Raw genomic sequence first — 23524 nt, forward strand, 5'->3', positions numbered from 1 at the left:
ATGGCTAGAAAGGTGCTTGGTGTGACATCTTGAAAGAGGAAGGAGGATAAGGAGACCTGGTGGTGGAATGAAGAAATACAGGAGAGAAAACAGAGAAAGTGGTTGGCGAAGAAGTGGGATTGTCAAAGAGATGAAGAAAGTATACAAGAGTATAAGGAGATGAGGTGCATGGCAAAGAGAGGTGGCGAAGGCTAAGGATAAGGCATATGAAGAGTTATATAAAAGGTTGGACACTAAGGAGGGAGAAAAGGACCTGTACCGATTGGCTAGACAGAGGGACCGAGCTAGTAAAGATGTGCAGCAGGTAAGGGTGATAAAGGATAATGAGGGAAACATACTCACAAGCGAGGAGAGTGTGTTGAGCAGATGGAAAGAGTACTTTGAGGGGTTGATGAATGAAGAGAATGAGAGGGAGAGAAGGTTGGATGATGTGCGGATAGTGAATTATGAAGTGCAGTGGATTAGCAAGGAGGAAGTAAGGATAACTATGAAGAGGATGAAGAATGGAAAGGCTGTTGGTCCAGATGACATCAAACAACCATACGCTCCGCAAGGATGGCATGCAGGGTCAAGCCAACAATGTAAACCACCAACGACCAGCAAAAAATGATAGTGAACACGCAGTAATGAAGAAATAATGATTATTTATTTATAATTCCTTCAAATCCAGACTGGTTTCGGCTATTCAGCCTTTATCAATGAATACAATAAAGTTTTTTTGAATGAAATAAAGCAGCCTGCATTTATACTGGTCACTGATTACCTGGAAGCAATATTACAGCACCACCCAGTGGCTGGAGTAACAAAGTGCATGTTCCATTCTTGATTAAAGCATATGACCAATGACACAAAAATGCCAGAGGCGTAGATATTAAGTCATATTTTTTAAAGATAAAAATCAAAGCTCTGGAAGTAAGCCATTATATGACATACATATTACAAGGTAATAGACCAATACCATAATCACTATTTGTGAATGCATATCATAGTGTAAAAAAGCAGAAAATATATACCACTAGTATATATATATTTTGAAGGGTGATTACCACAAGTTCAAAAGAACTGAATAATAATGAACCAAGTACTGATCATATAATATATTACAAAATAAGGCAAAAAGAGTATAGTGGCCTCATTCTCAGCTATATTATAGATTATAATAAATTGAAATAATATGCTTGTAGATAATACAAGTTCAACATTGTAATTGTACAATACTCAATGTTTAACGCCAACATACCAGATATGAATACCAAACCATACATATACATATTCGTATCCTGAACATTTTTTTATCATGCTTTGTAGAGTATAATATGAGCGTTGGTAGGCCTAACCACCATGGAATGGTTCGTACTAATTCTTGATCTATATGAATGTTTGTTGTTGTAACCATGATTATGAAATCCTCCAGTGTTCAGTGAAACTCACAGATGGTCATTCAGACCTGGGGGGAATAAACATCCAAGGTTGGTTATCCAATATTGTTCCTTGTGATTTAAAATGGTGTGCCAAGCCTGTTTGGTTGTTCCTGTCTCCCTGAATTTTGTCAATGATCATGAACATAAACTGGGCATTGGGATGTTGTATCGTGTGTCTGTATAAAGCATTTGTTCCTTTTTTATTCCTCATGCCACTACGATGTTCTGTCATCCTTATTCTAAGAGACCTAGAGGTTTGACCAACATAAAAAGCTTTACATTGGCAGGTAGCTAAGTAAATAACCCATGTACTGCTGCAATTACCAAACACCCTGCTTTGAAATACCCGATTGGTGTTGGCACTGGTGAATTCTTTTAGTGTACTAACTTGTAAACAGGAACAGCAGTGACCACATGGAAAAGTACCAATTAGTTTATCACCACTGATACTGGTCTGATGATATATCGCACCTCCCCCTTCTCTGTTTTTGTAATGTGAAAATAGCCCTCCCAAATTCTTGCCTCTTCTGTATGACATTTGACATTGAGGGCCTCTTCTGTATGACATTTGACATTGAGGGCCTAGTATTGACCTTAAAGTGTCATTAGCCAAAAGAATTTTCCAGTTGCAATTAAGTATATCCCTGACAATAGGTTGGTTCCTGCCATATGTGGTGACAAATATCAAGATAGAATCCTGATGAGAATGCTCTGATTTTTTTGTATTGTAACAATGTTCTCCTGTCTATGGTTTTGCTCCATGAACTAGCTTGATATATATCTATGTCTCTATATCCTCTGTCCTGAAATCTATGGTATAAATCAAGTCTGGCATGTTCAAATTCATCATGAGATGAACAAATGTGTCTGATACGCATAAATTGAGACTTGGGGATGTTGCGGATGGTGTTGTCCGGGTGCATACTGGAGGCGTGTAACAAGGTATTGTCTTGAGGGTATTTTCTAAATGTTTTGGTACTTAAGAGTATCATCTGCGTTACGGTAAACAGTAACATCCAAAAAATCTATGGTACTCCTGTTACATGTAACCGTAAACTCAATACCCCAAATGTTACCATTCAGGTACTCCATAAATTCCTTTAGATATGCTTCATCCGTCTTCCACACCATCCAGCAATCATCCAAATATCGTCGCCAGATATCGATTTCTACCATGTAAATATTGTGTGATTTGTCATATATCATACATTCTTCAAAATAGGCCATGAATAAGTCAGCATAAATGGGTGCAAAGGAAGCTCCCATTGCTGTCCCTTGTAGCTGCCAAAAGCATTCTCCATGGAAATAAAAGACATTTTTGTTTAATACATGTTCTGCCATGCAGACAAGTAAGGTGTTGAAGCCCGGAGGATATAAGTTTGTTCTCTCAAGCCAACGTGCACATTAACCAGTCTGGTTCTAGCTGTGTATCCTCCAAAATTTGTAAAAAGTGCGTGGTGTCCTGTAGTCGGGCCCTAACTGATGTTAAAAGGGGTTTGAGATACTGTGTTAGAAATGCTGATAGTGGTTCCGTCAAGGACCCTTATCCCTGATACAATGGGTCTACCTGGGGGGTTTGAAATGGACTTATGTATTTTTGGGAGAAGATGCAAAATTTGTTTCTGTGGGTCTTTTACAGTAAGATGTTTAACAGTATTTTTTGTTATGATACCCTCATCCTCAGCTAGTTTCAGAAAAGAGTCTATTTCTTTTTTAAAAACCCCAGTTGGGTCAATGTACATTTGCATATAACATCTATCATCAGCTAACTGTCTTTTCTCCTCATCAAGGTATTCCCCAATGTTCATAACCACCACGGCACCACCCTTGTCTGCAGGTAGAATGGCAATGTCGCGATTATGCTTTAATTCCTCCAAGGCTGCCTTTTCCATGGGTGACATATTCTGGCCCAGAATGTATGATTCATTATGATGAAAATGTAAATCCCTGAGAACAGATTGTTGGAAAATAGAGACATGTTTGTTCATGGGCGGTTGAAAGTCTGATTTCAAAAATTTGAAATCAAGTGATCTTTGGGAGGTGTCTGAAAAGAATAATTTCAAATTCAGGTTATGACAGAAAGACAAACATCCTTAACAATGTTATGTTCATTAATAAAAAAACTAGGAATAAAACCAAGTCCTTTATTAAGTAGTTTAGTTTGTACATCTGTCAGTTGAACATTAGAAAGGTTCAAAACATTATGAAACTCAAATTCCATCAACTCAACATTGTTTGTAACAGCCCTTCCATGGAATTGGATCTTATTCCTATATTTGTGCTTGCGACCCCCTCGTCGCTTGTTTGTATGTCTAAAGGGTAGTGAACATTAGTTTTTTGCTTCTGGGTGATTCTCAATAGTTATTACAGTCATTGTCTGTGCAAGATGAGTCATCCCCTGAGGTACTAACTAAAGTCTTGTCAGAGGATTTTAGAATAAACCTAGGCCTTTTCTTGGGTTTGTTTCCTGGTGTTTTTTGACCAAAATCATAGAATCTCACAGTTTTTAATGTGTCAAAAGGACGGCCTCTTTGGTAATCAGTACAGTCCCTATTGAACTTACATATTTTCCTATCTTTAGTTAGTTGGTCAAAATTAGCCAGATCTTTGGATAATTTACTAACCAAAGTGGCATATGTTGGTTGTGATTCATATTTCTTACATTCTTCGCATGAAGCTTTAACTTCCATTAAACAAATGTCCACCATTCTCTCATAATAGGATGCAAGGATCTTGACAAAAGTCATTGATGATTGTTGGAGAGCTTGGTTCCATTCTTTGGTCAGCCTGTCCTCCGACCTACTGACCAAAGGCTGTAACTTAACTCTAAGTCCTCTTGGTGTTATATCCTTATTAATATATGCCTTAAAAAGTCTGAGGTGCCATATATTGGCACGTAAGTTTTTAAGATCCTTGTTGAATTGGTTGAAGGCCATTTCACAGCCATTGTTAATGTTAATATTTGAGCCACTCAGATTACTGCTTGACATGTTATTCATACCAAACACCCCAATATCATGTCGATCAGCACATAATCCCATTAGTAGTTGCTCCAAATCCATTTTTCCAATGTATTTATGAATTTTGACCAACTAGAGACCAAATCTGTTTCAATCAATATGTCCAAATTAGTAATAGTTCAACAGGGACTGCATTGAGAACCTAGGTGTCAATAAAAAATATATACATATTTTTCAACAGTTAAACTATAATATATTTGGTCAAAGAACATCACTTAGAAAAAACCTTGCTCATGAACCCTGACATCCACACTTGTCAATATATGTGTCTATCAGTATATCTGTATTATGCTTGGCACATATATATTTGTGAACACAATATATACTTTATATTCAAAATGCAATGCTGAAAAGGCTTGCAGTTCTTGTTAAAGAATATACAAAGATGTATTATTATTTGTCACATGACATCTGGCAATAAAACTTTTGAAACCCCTTAGCACATATTGCCTTTGCCAAAGATTTCAACACTGGGTTGCCCTCATAGTACATGTAACAACCTAGTCCAACTGTGAACTGACAATACAATTTTCAAGCGGTGGTTTTGCACACATAAAACGATTACAACACATATAGTTGTTCTTATACAAGATAAAAATAAAAATAAAGGTGTTATTCCCTCCTACACTTACATTAAGCTGTTATAAATATGATTCACTTATCATTCACCCAAGTCAACTGTACTGTTATGGATCAATTCCTGTTGTTATATATCCTAAACCAACTATGGCATAAATAGTTTGTCAATATACATGCATACTAAGTAACTGTGGTGAATGAGACACTTCAATATGATATCAAATTTTGTAACAAAGAATGTATCCCACTTGGTTGACAAACCTATCACAACATATACCTGATGTCATTGTATGTATATCAGATATTTAAAGAATATAGCATTTAGAGTCAACCATTCACTAATACATTTCGAGATCAAATAAATCTCAAAAGTTAAAGTCAATATGATGTTTTCACCAGTTCTAATCCATCAATGATAGTCCAATATGCCTTCCATTAATTTCCGATTTATCAGCCTGTAATCCACCAGTATTGCCGACCTCTAACAGCACAAATGCAAAAAAGATCGCGAAATGTACAAAAATGGTTAATATATAATGAAGCTGAAAATTTAGATTTATGTCCTGCCACTAGTCACAGTACCTGAGTTATTCCTGTTGTTCCTGGGTTTATAGGCTTCTGATCCATAAAATGTTGAATGCCATGGATGAATCTCTGAACACCAATTTGCACAGAAAGGAGTTGTTAAACAGATGCCACAAAGTAGTAGAATGAACCACCATACATGATTTTAGGCCCCCAAGCTTATCCGCATGTAAACCAAAGCAATTCCAAGGTAATTCTTCCCTGGTCAAAATGTTAATTCCCCATCCACTTTGAACTAAACAATTCACCAATGTGGTAAGTGCTGGACAAGAAATATGACATCCACTGCTTCACGACCAGAAAGCGACTAAAAAATATACCAAAATGTTGCAAAAAAACAGCTGCCAACACAGAAATGCTGTGTCACTATCGAGAACCACCAGCGAAGCCAAAAACGTCAGCAAACAACCATACGCTCCGCAAGGATGGCATGCAGGGTCAAGCCAACAATGTAAACCACCAACGACCAGCAAAAAACGATAGTGAACACGCAGTAATGAAGAAATAATGATTATTTATTTATAATTCCTTCAAATCCAGATCGGTTTCGGCTATTCCGCCTTTATCAATGAATACAATAAAGTTTTTTTGAATGAAATAAAGCAGCCTGCATTTATACTAGTCTCTGATTACCTGGAAGCAATATTACAGCACCACCCAGTGGCTGGAGTAACAAAGTGCATGTTCCATTCTTGATTAAAGCATATGACCAATGACACAAAAATGCCAGAGGTGTAGATATTAAGTCATATTTTTAAAGATAAAAATCAAAGCTCTGGAAGTAAGCCATTATATGACATACATATTACAAGGTAATAGACCAATACCATAGTCACTATTTGTGAATGCATATCATAGTGTAAAAAAGCAGAAAATATATACCACTAGTATATATATATATTTTGAAGGGTGATAACCACAAGTTCAAAAGAACTGAATAATAATGAACCAAGTACTGATCATATAATATATTACAAAATAAGGCAAAAAGAGTATAGTGCCTCATTCTCAGCTATATTATAGATTATAATACATTGAAATAATATGCTTGTAGATAATACAAGTTCAACATTGTAATTGTACAATACTCAATGTTTAACGCCAACATACCAGATACGAATACCAAACCATACATATACATATTCGTATCCTGAACAATTTTTTATCATGCTTTGTAGAGTATAATATGAGCATTGGTAGGCCTAACCACCATTGAATGACCATCTGTGAGTTTCACTGAACACTGGAGGATTTCATAATCATGGTTACAACAACAAACATTCATATAGATCAAGAATTAGTACAAACCATTCAATGGTGGTTAGGCCTACCAATGCTCATATTATACTCTACAAAGCATGACAAAAAATTGTCATATAATGGCTTACTTCCAGAGCTTTGATTTTTATCTTTAAAAATATGACTTAATATCTACACCTCTGGCATTTTTGTGTCATTGGTCATATGCTTTAATCAAGAATGGAACATGTACTTTGTTACTCCAGCCACTGGGTGGTGCTGTAATATTGCTTCCAGGTAATCAGAGACTAGTATAAATGCAGGCTGCTTTATTTCATTCAAAAAAACTTTATTGTATTCATTGATAAAGGCTGAATAGTCGAAACCGGTCTGGATTTGAAGGAATTATAAATAAATAATCATTATTTCTTCATTACTGCGTGTTCACTATCGTTTTTTGCTGGTCGTTGGTGGTCCAGATGACATACCTGTTGAAGCATGGAGGTGTTTAGGTGAAATGGCAGTGGAGTTTTTAACTAGATTGTTTAATGAAATTTTGGAAAGTGAGAGGATTCCTGAGGAATGGAGAAAAAGTGTTTTGGTACCGATGTTTAAGAATAAGGGTGATGTGCAGAGCTGTAGTAACTGCAGAGGGATTAAACTGATCAGTCACAGCATGAAGTTATGGGAAAGAGAAGAGGAAGCTAGGTTAAGAAGGGAGGTGATGATTAGTGATCAGCAGTATGGTTTCATGTCAGGAAAGAGCACTACAGATGCGATGTTTGCTCTGAGAGTGTTGATGGAGAAGTACAGAGAAGGTCAGAAGGAGTTGCATTGTATCTTTGTGGATTTAGAGAAAGCATATTTCAGGGTACCTAGAGAGGAGTTGTGGTATTGTATGAGGAAGATGGGAGTGTCAGAGAAGTAAGAGTGGTACAGGATATGTATGAGGTTAGTGTGACAGCGGTGAGGTTTGCGGTGGGAGTGACAGATGCGTTTAAGGTGGAGGTGGGATTACATCAAGGATCAGCTCTGAGCCCTTTCTTATTTGCAATGGTGATGGACAGGTTGACAGACGAGATCAGACAGGAGTCCCCGTGGGCTATGATGTTTGCAGATGACATTGTGTTCTGTAGTGAGAGTAGGGAACAGGGGGGGGAGACCCTGGAGAGGTGGGGATATGCTCTAGAGAGAAGAGGCATGAAGGTCAGCAGGACTAAGACAGAATATATGTGTGTGAATGAGAGGGACGATAGAGGAATGGTGAGGATGCAGGGAGTAGAGGTGGCGAAGGTGGCTGAGTTAAAGAACTTGGGATCAACAGTTCAGAGTAATGGTGAGTGTGGAAGAGAGGTGAAGAAGAGAGTACAGGTAGGATGGAGTGGGTGGAGAAGAGTGTCAGGTGTGATTTGTGACAGACTAGTACCAGTAAGAGTGAAAGGGAAGGTCTACAATAGGGTAGTAAGACCAGCTATGTTATATGGGTTGGAGACAGTGGCTTTGACAAAAAGGCAGGAGTCAGAGCTTGACGTGTCAGAGTTGAAGATGTTAAGATTTGCACTGGGTGTGACGAGGACGGACAGGATCAGGAATAAGTATATTAGAGGCTCAGCCCAGGTTGGAAGGTTTGGAGACAAAGTCAGAGAGGCAAGATTGCGTTGGTTTGGACATGTGCTGTGGAGGGATGCAGAGTATATTGGGAAAAAGATGCTAAGGATGAAGCTGCCAGGTAAAAGGAAAAGAGGGAGGCCTAAGATAAGGTTTATGGATGTGGTGAGAGAGGACATGCAGGTAGTTGGTGTGACAGAGCAAGATGCAGAGGACAGGAAGAAATGGAAACAGTTGATCTGCTGTGGCGACCCCTAACAGGAGCAGCCGAAAGAAGAAGAAGGTTTTAAGTGTTTTCATTTTTTATTTTATTTTACATTTGTTAACCGGGAAATTCTGACTGGACCAGGTCCATTTTCAGCGGAGGCCCGGGGAGAAAAGCTCCAGCATCAAGTTATACAAATACAGTACATCCAGCATAATACACAAACAGGTTTAAAACATAATACACAAACAGGTTTTATCATATATGCTGAGCATAGTAATATAACAAGAAATTAATAGAACACTCCAGGTAAAAGAAGATATAGAACATGGGTAAAAAGACAATGTCAGTTATACATTGGTAAGAGTAGAAAATTTGTCAAGTAAGATTCAATAGTTAAAAGTACCCTTTCAGATGACCAAGCCTACAGGGGATCAGAGATCCAGCATGTGATCAGAGAGGAGCTTGGGGAGTTAATAGTACTATGGGTAGGGTTATGTGATACAAGGGCATAACCAGGTACTAAGAAGGTGCGATTTGAGGGAGTTTTTGAATATGGATGTGGAGGGGGCAGTGGACACTGATAGGGGAAGAGAGTTCCAATTTCTGGCAATGGTGTGGGAGTAGAGTGCTTTCCCTGCATTATTGTTAGCCTTGGTGATGGCGAGAACAGATTTTTCACTGGATATTAGGTACCGGTTTTCAGTATAGACAGTAAGTAGGTTGGATAATGAAGGGTTTTTTAAAGGATATTTGAGAATATTGTAGGCTGTGCCCAGCTGGTGATAGTTAAGTAGCTGTGGTAGCTCAAGCCATTTTAGTTCTTTTAGTGCAGCACAGTGATGGGTTCTATAGGTTGAGTTAGTAGCAAACCTGGCTATTTTATTGTAGTTTGTCTAGGTCACATTGTCTGATTTGGGTAAAGATTGGTGCTATGTATAGTGGCTTTGTGCAAGAGTGACTCTTGCTATTTGTGAGAGAAAGGACTTATGCCTGTATAGGGAGCCTAGTTTTTTTTGTGTACTAGTTTTATGGTATGTGAGATGTGAACATCAAAGTGGAGATTATCTATTTCAATGCCCAGAAGTTTGGTGTGGTTAGAAGGGGAGATGGTGGTGCCGACCTTTTTTTTTTATCTATTAGGGGTAAATAGTAGCAGTTTTGTCTTTTTGGGATTTAGAATTAGTTGGATACCTGATATCCATTTTTCTACTGAGTTAAAGGTATCTTGAGTGAGTGTATGTAGGGTGGTGGGCGATGAGGCGGAGCAGATCAGGGTTGAAAAATCCACATATTGTAGAAGTGTGGCATGTTGTGTACAGCTATTGAAGTTATTTGCGAAAATAGAGAACAATAGCATTTTATGGTCTGAAGAAGTGGGTAAGCCGTGAAAGCGCTCACCAGTTTGATTTGTGTATATTTATTCATGTTATTAAAACTGGTTTTACTCAACTACAGCCTTTTGGACATCCATTTTTGGAACTTTTCCTTACTGCCCAGAGGATTACAATTCAGAAGCACATTATAATGTGGAATACAACAAGTTGCATAGCCAGTTTAGCTTTTTTGCTGCATATTAAGTGGATAACTGTCGATTATCTATACACTGACTGCAAAAACTGCTCTTGCCAATTATCTCTTGGTTTTTGCTATGCACAGATTTACAAATGTTTCAGTTCTATCAATGTTACAAAGATACTATAAGCCATTGTTTTTGGTAGGTGCAGTATCCACTTAAACTAGTATTCACAGATATGAGAAGTGACCAAAGCATTTCATTTGAGAGAAACAAGCTTCAGAAAAATTCAAAAAGGAAGTAGCTCCAAACCTTGACGTGAAAGTCATGCAGGTTTGCCATTTAACTGTTTGTTCCAAGAGTCATGAGGATGGGGATGAAAGAAGGCAAAAATTAATAATTATCAAGAAATTGCATCACATCTCAAATTGTGTAAAATGTGCACCTGAAGTACACTTGGAAATCGTTATTCTTGTAAGGGCTGTGTATTCTTATCAATTGTGCAGGATCATTCGTGGATTCTAAGTTTCTTAAGTACTGCAGATGCAAAATGAAATTGTCAGGGGGTTGCCTTTAAGGACTCCGACATCTTCAAAAGGTTACTATGGACAATATCTGCAACAAATTGCTTGCCAACAGGTATGCAGTGACAATGACCCATAGACAGTTCACATCTGAATTATTCAAAAGTTTCACAGAGCAAAAAACTTTAGTTTTATTGCCTTGGCAGCACATAAATGCCAGGAACCAAGTAAAGCATAAATAATTTCAAAATGTAAATGACAGACAAAACAATCAGAAGTTTTGCTACTGCACAGCACCTGCTCATATGGAATTACAGAACCAATAAATGGCAAACAGGACAAACTTTGCAAAACAGCAGGGTCTCAAAAGTACACAGTTGCTGTGCAACATGGCATATAAAAAGGCATACAAATAAAAACTGTAATGCCCCATATCTAAAGGTCTGACACCTATTATAACACGTATGTGTGCCCGAAGATGGATATCCAGAGATATAACCACAGAATGATGCATGACCAGCTCCACACACCAAGATGGATGGCTAACCCAACAAATGGAAAAGCAAGACCCTACTAAACCATGAATGCTGTGTCATCATCACTCAGACACACACCAGAACATCATTAATATACAGGCAAATTACAAAAAAAATCTTGGCACCACAAAATAATAAATGGAAAGAGAGAGGTACCATTTCATTTCAAAAAATTAAGTCATAAAATAGTACATATTACAATACAGAAACTACTTTTTTCAAATTTCTTATTAAAGCTTTCATCTTTGCCTACAAAAAAAATCAACTTTACCTTAAAAGCTAAAAGTAACAGGGTAGTTAATGTCATCAGAAAACTGAAGGAGAGTACAGTTGAGTAAAATCATTTACCATAACAGTAGATGTCCTTTTCTTCACGGTTGTAGTATTCTAAACAGTAGGGCTCTCCTGCCCAGGGCAACCCGACGCTCGGCCAGAATACCAAAACCTAATGATCCTGTATACCCTGTACGTTACACTTATGCTCCCTGCAAAGAACGTAGAGTATATAAGGGACATATGGACACATCCAGAAGGACAAAATAAAGAAAAAGTGAAAACCCTCAGACAGAAGGGAATCTAAAACAAAAACAAACAAGAGAAAGTTGGGAGGAGAGAGCAAATACTGCAATAGTGAAGAGAAGGGCATCTACTGTTATGGTAAGACTTTACACTACTGTACTATGTCTTTCCATATCACTATTGCAGTATTCTAAACAGAAGGAAGAGTAAAAAAGTTCAAGAAAAAGAATAGGAGGTGGAAGGCTGAGAATAGCAGTTAGTAAACCCATATAAAATGGTTCTAGTAAAACCTGGTCTGGCCCTAGAAACCATATCCAAGTTATAATACTTGGTAAAGGTATGCACTGTGGACCAAGTATCAGCTTATAGGATGGAATTTCTGTCCTACCCCTTGAAGGCACCAGGAGAGGGAACATCCCCTACTGGAATGAGCTCTAAAAGAAGTAGATAGAGATTTGCCATGAAAAGTATAACAAAAGGAAATGGCCTTAGATATCCAGAAGGAGATGGTTTGCTTAGAAGCAGCCAAACCCAATGTACTGAGATGAAAAGAAATAAAAAACTGATCAGACTTATGAACACCCTTAGTTTTATCCAATAGTACCTGAGCTGGCTGCAAAAATCCAAGGTAAGCAAAACCCTTTCACTAGCAGACTAAAGATTAGTATGAAGGGACAACCTGTCCCTGTGAAAAATCAAAAATTAGGAACGACCATAAGAGCCTGGAGCTCAGAAACTCTACGAGCAGAAGTAAGAGCCATATATAACAGTTTTCCAGGTACAATGTTGCAAAGAAGTAGAATATGCAAGCTCAAAAGGAGCCAGAGTTAATTTTTCCAAAACAAAATTAAGGTCCCAAAGAGGACGAGTAATAGGTTTCCTTGGAAACTTAATATGCAGGACGCCTTTAAGAAATTGTTTGAACTGGTGGCAAGGAAGTTCTAGGTATTTGTATATGTACATCCCTTTTATGCCCTACATTCTATATGGGGAGCACAAGTGTGATGTACGGTGCTTACAAGATCATTAGGCGTTGGTATACTGGCCGAGCGTTGGTTTCCCCGCTGGGCAAAAGATCCCTATGGTTTAGAATACTACAGCAGTGAAATAGAATGACATCAAGGAATACAGCATATTTCTATATTGCAGAGCTTATAAATAAAGGGATTGTGTCTAGATCTAGTGATGTCATTGCCCCCCTTTACCAGCCCTTATTAGGCCAATCATTGAAATTGATTATAATGCCCCCTTTGGCATGTATCTGTCCAAACACATGCAACAAGAGGAACAGCCATAGAGATACCTTACTAAAAGGATTCAAGGCCTAAATAACATGTCCTACATGGGCCGATTCAAAGCCCTGTCATTATACTTGGCAGCCTGCAGACTACTAAGAGGTAACCTGTGCCTGGCATACAAGGTATCCTCCAACCCAGTACTGATGGAATTACTGCATATCAGCAAGTCAAATGGCATCAGAAATACTCTGTCTATAGGAATCTAAGCCTATTCTGCATCAACAGAATAGGTTTTGAGGGACAGTTATATCTCGGAGATGATACTGCTGCCCATGAACAGACTCCCCATCCACATAAAGCTCATCCCTATCTGTTCTCAAGTGCAACTTTGATCTAATAATATGAAACAGAAAATGTACTCCAGGCTGCCTCCTGGTACTAGTAATGGACAGAGGCAGCCCCTAAATGCTTTATTCAATTCATTGGTCCCCCTCAAATTATCTATGGTATGATCCCAGTTATGATTAGGGGAAAAATAGTTATTGGCCATGGGATTGGTACGACCAAGCTCTAACCAAATCAAACAGTTTAATTCGAGCACAAAAATAGAAATTGGCTAGGCTTAAAATGGCCTGCAAAGGAGGCTAGTTTAGTACTTAACTATGACCCTATTATCAAATAAACAAAGTGATTACCCAGCAAAAGGGTAAATCTAAAACACTTGCAAAAAAATTTTGTAGAAACTTTACAAGAGCAAAGCCATATGCCAGATTGCGGTCTATTGCATACAAAATAAAGATTTATTACAATCCAGCCAACCTTGGTTCAATTAGTGACCTTGGCACAGGAAAAGCCAACCAGGGAGGATAATGAGCAAAACAAAATCTGTTCATCTCTCAAAGGGGGGAAGAGTTGGGGACATATGTCTGGGAAGGTGCAATCCATCTATAATCCCTAGTGGACACTGGAGATGAAGAGAGATGTCTGCCTCCAAGAAGGTGGGACTATAGGGGTACAGATGCATGCAAACAATGGATGTCACACCTTTGTACAAACCTACTACATGCCCACTCCTTGGGACCCTTGGGGATCTGCACAGGGAAATGCAAGAATCCTCTGATGCATGGATGACAGCTGTTCTCTGATCAGCTTTCATCTGTTTGGTGCAAGAACGGGTGGAGTCACAGTTACCAGAGTCAAATATAACTGCTGGCAGATGAAATTATTTATTTATTTGGTATTTGTTGACCAGGAATGTCTGACTGAGCTTGCGCCCTTATTCAGCAGAGGCTCGGGGAGAAAAGCTCCACAAAGTATTACATACACCATAAAAATGTTTACAAATAGTACAGTATACATGAGGTAATATAAACATGCATTATAATGCTTGGGTTATCACTTGCAGCATGAGAGCTGAAAAGGTGTTATTTACAAAAAAGGCAATAAAACAATATGTTATAGTCATTCATATCTCAAATACACAAGGACCACCATTTAGAGGGGAAGTAATGACAATTAACTCGAGTACAGAAAGTACAGCATGTCAAATCTTAGTTCTTACAGGCAACAGCATGTACATCAGTAATCAGAAGCAGAGGGGAAGCTGATAGAAAAAGGTAAAGAGCCAACAGAAAAGAAAAGGGGGTAGCTATGGGTAAGGGGGAAATTAGAGATTTTTTTTTTTGTAAATTTATAAATAAGAGAGGAGAGCAGCAGTAGTTAGAATCAAGTGAAATCTGAGAAAGGGGAGTAAGCAAAGTGGGAAAAGAAGGAAGGGAAAGAAATATGAGTAATGGAGAAATTCAGTGAAAAAAAATTAAAACCTCATGTGACACTGGACAGGATAACATGCATGGTGGCTTCCTGTACGGAAGACTTATTAAAATGTTAGTCAGTGAAGATAACTCTGATATGTGTTGACAGACTACAGCAGTGCCAGTGCACAAAGTGGGAGGGCCATTAAACAACTTTACATTAGCCTGATCAATAGTCTATGTAATGTGATGGAATGGATCATAAAGTTGCTTATCTTAATTACACAGATGGCCTACTTTTGGTAAAACAGGACAGCACGTTTGCTAAAAAGGAACTCTTGCCTTCTGAACCTTTTTTCGTTGCTGAAGGATCAGCATCTTATGAAAGGGTACTGCATTACCGCTCACCTTTACCTTGCTATGCCATTCAGGATATGCCATGTAAAGCAATAAGTAACAAAACCATTAAATGTCAGTCCATGTACAGTTCAATGGGCAAAACACTGTTTAAGTGCAGGACACAAGAATTCAGGATGGGGATTACCTGTCTTCCCTGATGGGAATGAACAGTGATGCCCACCAAGACTCTGCTCGGAGGCCACTTCCTTTGGATTATTACTTTCAGATATAAAAATGTAGACTGGACTCTGTGCAACCAAATACAGCTGCAAACTGGGTAACACAAAACATGTTGTAATTCTCCAAGATGGTGTACAAAAATACATAAAATATTTGAGTTATGACTTCAGCTTCATTGTTAAAAAAATGCAGCATAGAGAGACATGGATATAAACTGTCTCATGAAAAATTACATCATTAAATATATAGGAACAATGACAATGCTATTTTTAACTCTGATGGGTATTTATCTTCAAGTCAAAAGTGCATATTCAATAACACATAATTGTAAAGGACATGTCTACTCACTCCAGGGATATTAATGCAGCACTTTATGCCTCACAAATCTGACCTATTAGTGAATTCTATAGTTTGCCACCTTAGCCAAATTGAAAAGGTACAATATATTCTTACTAGAAATATCATAGGGTTGGAAAACATGCTTTGGAAAGGCCTCAAAAATATTTTGTTTTTTACTGGTTAGTAACATGTGACCTATACCCTGCTGTTTAAGACAAATGTCTCAGTCTGTTTCAAATGAAAGTTTATGCCTGAATTGCACAGCTTGGGGAACAATCATCAAACCAAGCAACCTAATACTAAGGAAATAAACTCACCATCACAATCAGCACAAGTCCAGTATCTTCACCCAGAAGACCATTAGAATACATCAATCACATGTTAAGTTCACCCATGCCCTCCCCTCTCTGGTACTGATTCAATATAATATCAAAATACGCACACACTATTTCATTCATCTCTCTCTTCTATGCTATTATTTTCTAGACCTCTAGAACACCACCTATCATTCTTAAGATAACAAAGCCTTTAATGGCAACAGAAGCTTAAAACTAGCATTCCCTAAAGCTCTTATCTTCTACAGATACTTGCTATTCTTGATGAGAGACACCTAAATCTATACCTTTCAACTCGTATTCTCAATGTGAACCTTACTAATCTACTGCAGAACACTCATTCTTCTAACTTTTTCCCTCTCCATGGTGACAACAAAAATTACCACTTAATCTAATCTACTGCTGGCCTTTCCTGCAGCAAAGGAAGAGGCTCGCTTACTACTTCTTTCGGAGGCTGCACAGGCAGTCACCCCATCATAAAATGACCCACTCATTCTATTCTTCTAACTCCTTCCTGGCATCTGTAGGTAGTAAGGAACATATTTTCCAATATTATAACTTCTGAACACCAAAGATGCTTTTGTTCCCATATCCCTTGTAATATCAGCAACTACTTACCCGGACATCACAAGTACTCCTCAATAAAACTATACCCTTTTTATTTTTCAAAACATGATATTATTATTTGGGATCAACAAGAACGCATGACCTCGCTCATCTCCTACCTGTAGAAGCAATAAGCAAAAATCACAGCTATATTCACTCAAAGTACCTTCATCTCACCTGTCTATCTCTATGCTACTCCCTCACCACCACCTATATCCTGGCTAATACCTCTGATCACTTAAGTACACTGTAGGTTACTAATCACCTGACAGGACAATTGTTCCACTCATTGTCTACTTTCCCCTGAACATATAACCCACACTTAATTTGCTCAGACACTGAGACAACTCCAGGTCCCAGTAACACTACCCTCAATATTTATTCAACATTTCCAACAAGAAAACTCTGTTGATATTTTCATTTAAATTCAAGTATTATAAACAAAACTTTCCTCTGTACTCAAAACCCAGATCTTCTTATCATAGAGTCTTAATTAAAGGCAATGACCCCCCCATTCACCATGTTTATCAAATATCCCCCAAAAATGACTGCTATACTTAAACCTCAGGTGGTGTGACATTAACATTTGTAGCGAAGCATGTTTATACTACACCTGAGGCTACATTCACTATTAGCAGCAGCATTGACTGATACTGACTTGCTATAAAGTTGAAAGCAGACTGTAGGTGGAAAACATTCATATAATGTATACGCCAGCCTTTTCTTCTAGGCCAATGATCTGACAGACAAGAAACCGCTCATTTCAAATCAACAGCACAGCCTAAAGAAGTTACAAGCCTTTTCTACTAGGCCAATGATCTGACAGACAAGAAACCGCTCATTTCAAATCAACAGCACAGCCTAAAGAAGTTACAAGCCTGGAGGTCTGGAGGAATGGCAGGGAAATTTTCACTTAAGTGCCATGGGAGGAGAGAGCATTTGTTACAGGAAACTAAGGCTAAAGCCAATAATCAAACAAGAATAGCGACTACTTTTTTCTCCACCTCAAAAAGTACAAACATGCTGGATAAACCTAGAAGTCTCTATACCTTGGCAAAACTGACTGTATGTATGCATGCTTGTATCAAGAATCTCCAGTTTAAGAGCCAATGTTTTACCATTTAACCTTTCATTCTGTGCAAGTCTGCTCCTAGGTTTATCAACAAAAAATAGAGATGCATGGTTTTGCTTGATATACCCCAATATTTCTGTTTAAAGTACGTTTCTGTCAGCTCTAGTTTGTGGCAAGTTTAATTAAGTAAGTGACATGTTTCTAACATATCACACATCATCCAAAAATAGCCAAAGTTGGTCAACAGCGGGGGGTTGTGCACTATTCCATCCACTGCATCCCACTTTACATTGGTGATTTTACAACAGCTCAGAGATCGAATCCGCATACTCAAATTTTAGCCTGACAGAAAAAATGTGTATTCTATATATTTAGTTCAGTTAAGCAGGGTGGGCAATGACCCACAAGGACTTTTTTTAGACTCAGCCCAGGAGCACTGTCTGGTTAAGTGACTTGCTCAGTCACACAGTAAGCACATTCAAAATTCAAAATGGGAAAGCAAGTCACAGCATCAGTACCTGTCGCTTGCCTTCACTGACAAAGAGTTCGCTGATCTTCTTCTGTTTGTAGATGTCATTCTTCTCTAGCAGTTTCTTATGAAGCCAGTCAGGATGCCGGACTCTGGGCACTGGGTTCTTAACCTGCAATGAAAATTATACTGTTAACAAATCTCAGAGGAGAGTAAGTACCAAACAGTGGTCTAGTACTTCAGGTTTACATTAGTCTGTGAATCATTGAGATATACATTGTAGCAGTTCACAGAGAGGCAAAGTTAAGGACAGAAGATGTAGAGTAAGCAACTGGTCTGAAGAGACTATAGTAATAAGGACAGAATGAGGTTACAACATGATTACAAGGGAGAAAATATTAAGTATAGCGTCAGCACAGAGTAAGCAACGGGTCTGAGGAGACTGCAGTAATAAGGACAGAATAACGAGTTTACAAGATGATATGAAGGACAAAATGCAAGTATAGCCTCAAAATTACAGTAGCTCAACTTTTTTTTTTTAAATAGCGTTTAAAACAAAGAAACTCAACTCCCTCTAATAAAAACTGAAGCAATGCAATATGAAATAGGCCTATTTAAATAAATAAATAAAGCAGTATTTTTAATTTTATTTTCAATGTGTCTACTATTCCCGATGACTTCAGGTTACACAGGTCCAAACACTGCCTGTTTGTGCCCATTTGTTCCTTTTCAAGCGGTGTCCAGCTGGCAGCAGGATCCCAGGTCACAATCACACAATGTGCTTTAAGTACAAGTCTTTTACACCAACCCACTCTTCCAGTAAAGGATATGCTACCAAAAAAAAAAGCCAAGCACATGCAGGTGAAACGTATTAACCAGCAAAATGGATATAAATGATACTTCTAATAAACACTGCATGGTGCTCATATAAAATAGTAATAATCAAACTGCTTACATAGAATAACGTGCTTCATCACAGAATGATAACAGAGTATTGTGACAATATGGAATTGTGAGGGTAAGCATGTTTCTTACCTCCAAGGCTATCCAATCTCAGATTTAGTGTATTTAGAGATGTGGCACATGGGGGGGGGGGGGGGGGATCTTGCCTAACTGCAAAAATGCATTTTATTATTTTTTTAATTATTAATTTATTTATTTTACAAAATTGCTTTTTGTTTGTTTTATTACCACAGACTACTTTCTCCCTTTCTGGCTTAATATTTTCATTTTTGTAACTTTATATTTATCAGGGTTCTTGGTTTAACCATAGATCCAGATAAATGTGCCTGGTCTTTTTATTATATGGAAAAGAAGTCCGCTTATTTGCTGCTGGAATTTGTTCACATGCGTACTATCTTAATCAACAAGTTCTTTCACAGAATCCCAGCTACAGAACAACTCTCAGGCAATGCAGAGGACTTGGGGGGGGGGGGGGGACTAACAGGAAGTAGAAACCTAGACAGAGAAGAGCATCTGAAATAATATCTAAACCTAGCAGACTGTGGAATGCAAGGCCCATATATTCATCCGTCTCTGAGATGGAAAATAATTCAACACTGTTATTCATTTACAAAGGATCTAGTTCATAATATGCAAGCGTAGGTAGTTTATAGAAAAGCTGTTATCCAGAAAGTAGCACAACTTTGTGTATTTGACAACGTCTTAGCCAACAAGTCCTAAATATTCATTATACATGAACATAACTCCAGCAAGTGGAGATGTACTAGCAAAATTTACAAGTATTTTGGGCACCACTGCACACTCCTTTGCCATCATCCAGGGAGCATGGAAAAGGCCAACCCAGCTCTTTTCCAACAGTGAAGACTTTTTTCATAGCAACACCATTTACTGCTCAAACACAAAAAAATACACACATGCATTCCATTTATACTATGATAAAAAGGCTAGCAAACAATGTCCATCAATTAAAAAAGATACTATAGAAGAAACTCAGACTGGTGCATATTACTAGAAATTAATACAAACACTAATGTCTTTATAGTCATAGCCAATAAAAAGGGCACTTGGTGAAAAAATTAGATATACAATTTTAAGATGGCTGCTGTTAAACTAGTAATTTTACAAACAAATGTCAATAAAGTCACAAACCAGATAAAAAAAATAAGGGCGATATTCATAATAGGTAGACAGTGACCTAACTTTCGTCCAACATGCCAACTGGTGTAACAAAAGTCCTTCTAATACTGTATAACTTATAAACAAAGGGATCGTGTCTAGATCTAGTGATCTCATGGCCCTAATGAGGGCTGAATAAGTGTAATGCCCCCTTTGTCATCTGTCTGGACACATGCAAAAACTAGAATGACCACACAGATACCTTACTAAAAGGATGCAAGGTCTAAACAGTTTGTCCTACATGGAATGACTCAAAGCCCTGCCACTACTTGGCATCCTACAGACTGTTAAGAGGTGACCTGTGTCTGGCATATAAGGAATCCTCTGACCCATTACTGATAGACCTACTGCACATCAGCAAGTCAAATGACATCAGAAATATTCAGTCTAGGGATCTAAACATCTTCTGCCTCATCAACAGAGCACTTTGGAGGTTCAGGTTTATCTCAAAGAGGATATCATGCTGCTCTGGAACAGACCCCCCCCATCCATGTAAAACAAAGCTCATGGGAAAAAGAAAATTTACCCCAGGACTGCCTCCTGTACTACTAATAGACAGAGGCAGTTCCCAAATGCTTTATCCCATGCATGGGCCCCCTCAAATTATCTGTGATACAATTCTAGTTATTCTCACCAGGGTCATATGTAATTATAGACTATTGGCTGGGCAAGGTCAACCTATCACCAAATGGGATCGGTTGATTCAAGCACAAAAAGAGAAACTGGCTAGGCTTAAAATGGCCTGCAAGGGCATATAGCCTAATACTTACCTATGAACTTATCAGTTATGCAAGTATACAGTTAGCTTGCAGACATGCACAAACAAACAAAAGTGCATGTGTGCAAGCCTCCAAAAGTCACACAAAAAGTTGTACATGCATAAATACATAATGACATTTAAATGAGCAAATGCATGCAGATGATGCAGTCATGATATCTTAATGGAGTGCTTTTCCTACTTTTTGCAATTCACTGTTGCAGAATGCTACTTAACTATGTGACGTGTATTGGTAATAAAAGAAATGCATCACTGTTTCCAGTCACTTTACAATCAGTAAAGATACTGAGGGTATCAGTTAGTTTTTCAGTTTCCCGTTTTAAAAAAGCCCATTTGCACAGTAACATAACCCAGTGCACCTGGCAGCACCCAACTCTCTTGGCAAGGGTGTTACTACCAATAGTCATCTCATTACAATTTTGAGGAGCATGAGGATCTTGACTGTTTCTGTGGATGTGAACATAAGGACTTTAGTTAACTCAGGTGGCCCACAAACTAAAAATGGGAGAAAGTGTAGCCTGCTTATCCCTGTGGATAACAAGGTATGTGTGCATGGCTCACTGTATTTTCCACAGGAACCTTTCCGGAGAAATGTTGGGCATCTCATAGGCAATGGCTTCAAGGACACCGTAACAGTTTTTCAATGTACTTCTAGCCCATGTGGCTGAGCACAGACACCACATGACAGAGTTATCACCATACACAATTTTCTTCTGATATGGCACACATCCTTGAGGTGCTTGGTATGATAAACTGTACTGGTGTGTTAGGGCCCCAGCTGGTCAATGCGGGAATAGTACCATAATAGGAAAGACTACCATTCCGTCAACTGCCAGGTACTGTACAAAGCACATGGCCTATGTCAACCAACAATTCAGCCCAGCATCCTAGTATCGCCCATGATACACACATTTGTCATGCAAGTTCACAATACTACCCCTTTCTACATAGGATAACACAAGGACACCCAGATGGTTAAGTGCAGCATAAATCATGAGACACCCACACAGGCATCTGTATAAACAATATGAAAGGTGTAATGCATAACCACAATGTCTCCATATGCCCCCCCCCCCCCATCATGTCAGGTGATTTAAACTATGAACTTAAATACTAATTTATGACACCAGCTCAGAATCCACATGGAACTATGAAGGAATGCTACAAAGTCACCTTGTCACATACCCGCATAGTCAGTGAGACCGTGTTCAGCTAGCTTAAAGAACGTTTTCATTGCTTAAGTCAGTCTAGGGCAGTGCTGTTCAGTTTGACTCTCCTACTGCATGTTGCATTCTACACAATATGATTCTGCATCGGTTTGGTACACCAGTGCCACTACAATCAGGAGGACCCCAACCAGTTGTATGGTGCCCTGCCGTGTACCACCTTGAACTTGCGAGAATAGTGATGACAGCCAGCCGACAACTGCAGCATGGCACCCAGTCAGATAGGCTTGTGCATGGTACACAGCAGCTCAGGTAAAGTGGTAGTATGTAGTCTACAGCTATGGACCTTGACAAACACCAAGTGACAGTGTAAAGTCAAACATCTGTACAGTGTAGACTGCTGGTTGTGCTGTTCATTGCATGGTCATTGCACTGTGGCACATCATACACAAATGTAAGGTTGACATGGTCACAACTGCCATCATTTGCACAGTGGACCTTGGACAGAGTCACAAGTGCTAACCACATCATCAAAAGATGTGGGTTTTGGGTACTGAACTCTAGGAGTTATTGTCAAACAAGGCATGTTTGATGATATTTAGTTAACTTTACATGCTGAGGCAACCTCAAAAATAATTCTTAAGGATTGTAGGTATCAGTCTGATTTTACACTTCTCACCTTGGGTTTAAACATTTTAACTTCATAGATAAGTCTGGATGGGTTTTTGTATGTATTTATATACTTACAGAAATGTCCTCCCTATATGCAAGTAGAACCCCTCACATCATTGTGTTGAAAATTTTTCATGTTTTACTTTTATTTACCCACTACAAGTGCCTTGTTGTGACATTGTTGCCAATGGCTTGGTGGGACTGAAATATGCAGGACATAGTTAGTGCAGGTCACATTTGTAATTTGACCATTACAATGTCCCCTAATGATAGGACTGGGGAGGTTCCTCTGGAACGTGAATGGGTGCTGTCATGAGAGCCTGACATTGAGTTGCTACAGTGGATTGACCTAGGTGATGCTACTGAGATCCTTGATAGTGACTGGCCAGTATAAGTGCCCAGGACCTGGACTGTGATATCCTATCACTTGATGTGGAGGTCAGATGAGATCTGAGACACTGATTTGTACAGGTTTCTACATTTCAGGATGCTGGAGCCAACTAGGCCACTTGTGCTGCACATCCAACACAGCCTTCACACGTGTAGACTGCCCTGTGTCCTCACTCAAGAGTGTCATTTGTGTGCATCTGGTAAGGTCTCGTAAGTGCGCAGATGTGCTGACATG

The 23524-nt window shown here is 38.7% G+C and overlaps 1 protein-coding gene across 1 annotated transcript in view; it reads right to left on the reverse strand.

The window, feature by feature from the left end:
* The window catches only part of POLE (DNA polymerase epsilon, catalytic subunit), a 1031469-nt gene that overhangs the window by 592918 nt on the left and 415027 nt on the right, over positions 1 to 23524 (reverse strand). The window contains exon 28 of the mRNA XM_044069769.1: positions 18194 to 18316. Coding sequence (XP_043925704.1) covers positions 18194 to 18316 — 123 coding nt within the window. The remainder of the gene's footprint in view (positions 1 to 18193; positions 18317 to 23524) is intronic.

This window comes from Protopterus annectens, chromosome 4.part0 (genome assembly GCF_019279795.1).
Source record: "Protopterus annectens isolate FY-2018-M chromosome 4.part0, PAN1.0, whole genome shotgun sequence".
Lineage (NCBI taxonomy): Eukaryota > Metazoa > Chordata > Ceratodontiformes > Protopteridae > Protopterus > Protopterus annectens.